This window comes from Papilio xuthus, unplaced genomic scaffold (genome assembly GCF_000836235.2).
Source record: "Papilio xuthus unplaced genomic scaffold, Pxut_1.1 DF827777.1, whole genome shotgun sequence".
NCBI lineage: Eukaryota > Metazoa > Arthropoda > Insecta > Lepidoptera > Papilionidae > Papilio > Papilio xuthus.
In genome coordinates, this window is record NW_013530872.1 from 1,217,726 (window position 1) to 1,224,600 (window position 6,875).

The following is a 6,875-nucleotide window of genomic DNA, read 5'->3' on the forward strand; positions in this document are numbered from 1 at the left end:
GAAGAAGAAGAGGAGGAAGAAGAAGAAGAGGAGGAAGAAGAAGAAGAGGAGGAAGAAGAAGAAGAGGAGGAAGAAGAAGAAGAGGAGGAAGAAGAAGAAGAGGAGGAAGAAGAAGAAGAGGAGGAAGAGGAAGAAGAGGAGGAAGAGGAAGAAGAGGAGGAAGAGGAAGAAGAGGAGGAAGAGGAAGAAGAGGAGGAAGAGGAAGAAGAGGAGGAAGAGGAAGAAGAGGAGGAAGAGGAAGAGGAAGAAGAGGAGGAAGAGGAAGAGGAAGAAGAGGAAGAGGAAGAAGAGGAAGAGGAGGAAGAGGAAGAGGAGGAAGAGGAAGAAGAGGAAGAGGAAGAAGAGGAAGAGGAAGAAGAGGAAGAGGAAGAAGAGGAAGAGGAAGAAGAGGAAGAGGAAGAAGAGGAAGAGGAAGAAGAGGAAGAGGAAGAAGAGGAAGAGGAAGAAGAAGAAGAAGAAGAAGAAGAAGAAGAAGAAGCGATGTATTTGAGCAGGGTAAATGTATCTATTAATTTGAGGACTTTTGTTGTATATCACGTTAAACGCCGATAGAAAAAAATAAAAATCGTAAAAATCCCACTGTGCAGTATAGTTCTACAGCGCCGTGCCGGTCACGGAGTACGAATAAAGCAACAGTCAGTATGGCCGGCGGCGAGAAAAAGTAGTTTGAATATGACTATACGTTGAGGTCACCGGTGACCCCTATGGCGCTATGATAGAGGAAGGGTGAGGTCACCGGTGACCCCCATGGCGTTTAGCGTGATATAATTGATTACTTTTGGTGTACCTACGAGTATATATTTGCATATCTTGTCTGTTACGATCTATATGACGCTGACAGTACCTTTATAGATTATCTTTCATATATTTGATTTAAAATGAAACACAATTATTATTTTTTTCAGGTTTAATAAAAATAATATTATGTAACCTTTCTACATATAAACAAGTTCTACATTATAAAACACTAACTTAAATAAACTATAACTAGGTAAGTATCAAGTTTTGGCACAATAATCCTAACTATCTAAACATTTTACACAATGCTAACGTTAGAATTGGTACCAATTTTAATTCAGAGCTCGATTCTATATTTAAGAACGTTACTACGATTTCTGAATATAACAACTAACTGTACTAAACGTTAACATGGTCATTTTATTTTTATTTTACAATTGTTATTAATGATCAATTGGATTTACCTATCACATAAATAAGCTGAAATGTAAAAATTATTTTATATGGCAGTTAAATGATGAACAACGTCCTATACGTACTTATTTTCCATTTAATTACATGAGAACAATGTTAAAAAATTGCCAAACTTTCTTTGACGAAAGTAACCACAGTACATGTGTGATATGAGTTTCAATCCCTAGCATTTAAAAAGTTATATTTTAATTATGTATTGTCATTTTAATTACATTCTAAAGCTTTATAGCTCCTTACACACTTACGATATAAAGTCAACTAGTATATAAAAAAATGAATTATGGCATTGCATTCTTATAGTAGAAAATGTTAGTCAATTCGAATAAGTACACAATTGTAACTATAAAAAAATCTACTAAGCTAAACGGACTTAAGTAATAATGGTTTATGGCAGATAAATGTAACGAAAAAAGTTTCTTTGGTCTTTAGTGTATTCGCTATGGCACATAATAATCATGTCATTATTATGATCTAAATGACTGAGTATTTTTGGTAACCGCTATCAGAATTAAGTATTACACCTAAGTTTTATTAAAAAATAATTTATTTACATTTTAAATCAGTCAAATGAACCAATCGAAAAACCTTATTATGCGAAACATATTTCAAAAATATACGACCAATATCAACCTTCCTAAATTTTACTTAACTCGTAAAAAATAATAAAACAAACTGGAATGAAATAAATTAACCTATTTGCATTAAATATTATCGGAAGGTTTTCATTTATCAATCACTTCTCTCCATTTAAAACTTTGCAATGTCAGAATAGTCGGCGGTTTAGAAATTTTTAGTATGGCAGCATTATTATTTGTCAAGAGAATCGATTACATTGCACCGTTTTCCGATTTGAATCGATTACTGTTGCGATGCGGCCGCCGATGTCTCGGATGTCTCTTAATCGGCCACCGTCACGTGGGCCGCCTCACGAACCTCGGTAAAGGAGCTCGCATACCACGCCTGCCTACCACCAAGGGAGGCATGCGTTCATCTTCTTCTTCAATTTCACCTTCAGAACTATCCTCTTCGCTCCACAATTCAGGTTTAACCGCTTGGTAAGATGCCGAAAAGCCTTTGAAAACTATCGAATCATCTGTACGGAATTTTACGAGTAATGCTTCTGTTGTGGATACTATCTCCGGTGGAGTCTGTAACAAAACAAGAAGTTAGGGTAAGAATTTTTAAAACTTAAGTTTTCGTTTCATTGTAATGAGTGTGATTCGCGATAAGCTGAGTTTGTCAAGCGTTTTATATTTTTTGTCAAATAGTGGCTGAACGCTCTTTACCTTTGTCCCACAGAAACTGCCGTAATCGCCCGCACTGCCCTCTAGACCGCCATAAACTTGCACAAAGTCATAACCGCAGTTGACTTCTGGCTCCAACTCGAATGTCAAAAAGGTTAGCTTCACAAAATGGCCCATTGGCGCGACAATACTCCAGTCGCAGTTCGCCCGCGACTCGTAAGAGTCGTGTCCGTATCGCGCATGTGAGTAGAGATGCTTCACTGTCTCTGTAGCTGACAGGTAGCCTCCACAAGCTAGAAAGAAGATCAAAAAAATATGAAATCGTTTCTGCAAGATGACAAACAAAACTTATAACGGTTTTGTGTCCATAAATAACAATTGTACTAATAATCTTGCTTAGATTTATGAGCTGTTGTTTCCCTGATATTAATTGTAAGTATCAATTAAGTAACAAGTTATAATTACTATTTTGCTATTAAATTAGCTATTTACCAGTAGAATATGTAGCAAGGAATCCCTTCCTCTGCACGGAGGCATCAGACTTGAAGACGACATACATCTGGTTTTGCGAGGCGACTACGGGGTGTGGGAGTTTGGCGCCACAGAAACGACCCAGAGTCTTTTCATCCGCAGACGCTCCATCGTAGATTGACACGTGGTCATATGTACATTCCTAACACGAAAAAAAAGAAACATGAATGTCTTCTGCCAGTAATATTGTGGAATGGGATAAAAAGGACTTTGTGAAATGGATATTATTATATGTATGTACGTACCTGATGTGACTCCAATTCGAATACGTTAAAGATAAGTTTAATGCGATGACCAGGTGTGGTTGAGAACTGCCAAACACAGTCTTTTCTTGATGGATACGTATCAGGATAATTTGGACTGGAATTAAAATTTTAAAAATGTTAGTCACAAAGTGTTCATGATGCTAATGTGACTGTAATAACAATAAATAGATGGAGGTTTGACATACGTCTAAATGAAGACGTTAACCTAATAAATAATACTTCTGGACGTCGATATGGTAGCAGTTAATAAAAAAACTACATTGATTCGTCATATAATATGTCTAGTTAATAACAGACTGTTGGAAGTATGCTTTTGTGTCTTATGCCTTTGTCTGCAAAGGACATAACCACATAATCAAATTGCTGGCTGTTGATTTTTAATTAATCCTTCAAGAGAAAAAGAGGCAAAGGTGAGTTAGATACCTGAATATAGTGCCGTGCGGAAGCGTTATATCATACTTGCAGCCGCCCTCCTTACAGTCACGCCTGTTATGGTGCAGAGCAAAGCCGCTGTGACAGGCACACTCGAAACCACCGAGCGTATTGCGGCACTCGTGCTGACAGCCGCCGTTATTTTCCGCGCACTCGTCTACGTCCATGTAGTACGTCGCCGCGAACCCAGAGTGGTGTACCGATGTGTCCGATGTAAACTGCCAGTAGAAATTATACTTATAGGTAACCTTAATATATTACATGACATGGACATTGCATTGACACACTAGCTCTAGTTGGAAGGTGAACTGTTAGTCGTAGACCGTGTCACGTTAGTTTACCTGCACGCGTAGCACGTTGCCGTCCGAGGTGACGGGCGGTGGTAACGCGGAGCCGCAGAAGGCACCGTGACGCCGGAGCACTTCATCCCCGAGCCGCGAGTGCACGGTCACGCTATCGTATTCGCATTCCTGATACAAAAAAATACAGATTATATGACGGAATAGTGGGTTCCCACTATCGTAACACCTGAATGACGACAATGTTGTTATCCTTCTCATTCTCTTTGAAAAGAACGAGCAAATTAAAGTGTTGCAACAATTGAAAATCACAATAATACTGCGTATATTATGTCATTCGTGAGTTTACCTGATGATACATATTATTCGTGCCCTCCAGATCAAAATGCGTGAAGTTGAGCGTGATGCGGTGCTGCGAGGGCGCCACTATCTCCCACAGACAATTCTTTGACGGCGGATACAGGTCGGGGAACGAAGGAGACGTTATAGTGCCGTTGGGGCCGTACAGCACACCACCACACGCATCTAGAAATTAATGGAGGATACAGCTCCTATGCTTGATACAAGCTATGTCAAGGAGAATAATAAAAGAGATATACATATCTTCATCAGACCCTAGAAACGATAAAAGCTAGAAGTGATTAAATTTAACATAACAATATTGACATCAAAAGTTAATAAATCCTTAGCTATATCTTGATCAAATTGAGGCTTTAAACAAATGATAATTGTTGATCTACACTTAACTTACCTAGTAAGGCGAAGTACCAACATGTACGTAAATGGGTCTGGTTGGATTTAAACTCGGAATTCCAATGTCTGAAACGATATAGGAATTAAGTGTATACTAACTCTCGCATTTCTTGCCATCCGAGTGGAGTTCATAGCCTATATCACAGGCACACTCGTAGCCGCCCAGTGTGTTGACACATGAGTGGCTGCAGCCGTGGTCTATGGACGCGCACTCGTCGAATTCTTTCATAAACGTAGCTGAGAAACCTGCCTTCTGCACAGAGCTGTCCGACTCGAAGATTACCAGCAGCTTGTTTGACGTAGATCTGTAAATATTTCATCATATAAAACATTTGTTTTAAGTTTAACACACTTATTTAATTAGTTACTAACGAAGGAATAAGTTTAGATTCCTGACGTTAAATCAACATTAAGGGAGAACACTTGAAGATACTGAATGTGGCAGAAAGAGAAAGAATGAAAGACCAAGGGTAATACTTTTTAAGAATATAATAATACGAATATCATTTTACCTAATATCAGGCGGTATCTTGTGTCCGCAGAACATGCCGATGAGCGGACTATCCATAGAATCGCCGTCTCTAACCTTCACCTTGTCGTAGTTACAGGTATCATGGTTCTCTACCTCGAATGAATGGAAGCGCAACGCCACTTGATAGTCCTATTAAAGATTAAAAAAATAGTGAAATGAATTGTCATATTATAGCTCTTTAATAGGTGTGATAATATAATTGTATAAAGATTCATTTTAATCTAAACAAGATGAAAGGATAGAAAAACAAAAGAAAGTGTTGCTTTTATTTTTAATTTTAAAATGACATGAAGGAAGAATTTGTAGGCACTGTACTAGAAGGAATAAGCAATATAGTGTATGAAACTACAAGTAGATTGATCTGAATACAGGCTTTAATGAACTTAGGGAACCGCATATGAAACATGATTTGATAAAATGAAGTAGGATAATTATGAGTGCTTTATTACATTCGCTTTGATATTTAGCAGGTTTAAGGAAATGATCTGTTTTATACTATCATTCTTACCGATGTGTTGGTATCGGACTGCATGTAAATATCGAAAACGTTTTCATATTGTTTTCTAACATCAATAATTACTAAACAAACATAAAATCAGACGCCGACAGTGAGCGCGCGTAACACGTTAATTGATAGATTTCCGCTAGATATTTATTGACGAATAGTGTAATATGATTTTATATTAAGCTAGCAGTATGCTCACAGTCGGCTGCTGTTTTATGCTTTGTGTGTATTATATTATGTTGGTTTTACTGACCTGTGGCACAGAAAGTCTCCAAATACAAAGTTTGTTTGGTTGATAGTCGTCAGGATAGTTGGGAGACTCCAAATGACCGTTGTTATCTACTTCAATATCACCTCCACACACGGCTGTAAAGAATTTTGATAATTGTTGTAAAAAGATATTAAAAAATTCCGATAAACAAAATATAGTAGTGAAGTAGTAGTGCGTCCCGGAGGCCTAATTATGAAGTCCTCTTTCCTTATGCCCCATGCTTTTTCTTATAAGGAAAGGATGGGAAGTGGAAGTGGAATTTCCGGATGAGAGGATGCATGGGAAGGGAAAATGTTTCTGTGCATCCTCTCCTCCGTTGATTAAAGGTAGGCAACGCATATGCAATTGCGTATGTCTATGGGCAATGGTCACTTCGCTATTTCAGCGATTTCAGGTAACCGCTCGCTCGTTTGCCACCTTATGATATAAAAAAGGAAAGTGTTTTTAAAAGAGGGTATTAATGAGTAGTTATGTGCAACGTAGACATGAAGATTAAAAAAGTTGCTAATTTAAATAATTATTTTTTATATTTCCGCTATAACATCGAATAAAATTTTGATATGGAAACGAAAGGAAACTCCGAAGGCATTAAATCAAAATTATGAAGGCATAAAAACATTCATATTGTAACATATTGATGTACAAAGAGATAAATCTAATTTATCTGATATTTTGTAATATTTGATCACGTTTTTCCCCAATATTTAGGTTGAGGGGAATAATTCACGATAATCGAGTTTTTTGTTGATTGATTCGTGGGTCGATGTATTAAATTACTGAACCATGATTCAATTTAGGTCCAAGCAAGTTGGGATAATTACATTTTTATG

The 6,875-nt window shown here is 37.5% G+C and overlaps 1 protein-coding gene across 1 annotated transcript in view; it reads right to left on the minus strand.

Annotated features, from left to right (window-relative positions):
- Nucleotides 1-2,008: 2,008 nt before the first annotated feature.
- The window catches only part of tok (tolloid-like protein 1 tolkin), a 39,256-nt gene continuing 34,389 nt past the window's right edge, over nucleotides 2,009-6,875 (minus strand). Inside the window, exons 10-19 of the mRNA XM_013308981.1 lie at nucleotides 6,028-6,140; nucleotides 5,250-5,398; nucleotides 4,837-5,042; nucleotides 4,334-4,509; nucleotides 4,027-4,155; nucleotides 3,677-3,903; nucleotides 3,233-3,347; nucleotides 2,949-3,129; nucleotides 2,499-2,749; nucleotides 2,009-2,360 (exon numbers count right to left, since the gene is read on the minus strand). Coding sequence (XP_013164435.1) covers nucleotides 2,124-2,360; nucleotides 2,499-2,749; nucleotides 2,949-3,129; nucleotides 3,233-3,347; nucleotides 3,677-3,903; nucleotides 4,027-4,155; nucleotides 4,334-4,509; nucleotides 4,837-5,042; nucleotides 5,250-5,398; nucleotides 6,028-6,140 — 1,784 coding nt within the window. The 3' untranslated portion in view covers nucleotides 2,009-2,123. The remainder of the gene's footprint in view (nucleotides 2,361-2,498; nucleotides 2,750-2,948; nucleotides 3,130-3,232; nucleotides 3,348-3,676; nucleotides 3,904-4,026; nucleotides 4,156-4,333; nucleotides 4,510-4,836; nucleotides 5,043-5,249; nucleotides 5,399-6,027; nucleotides 6,141-6,875) is intronic.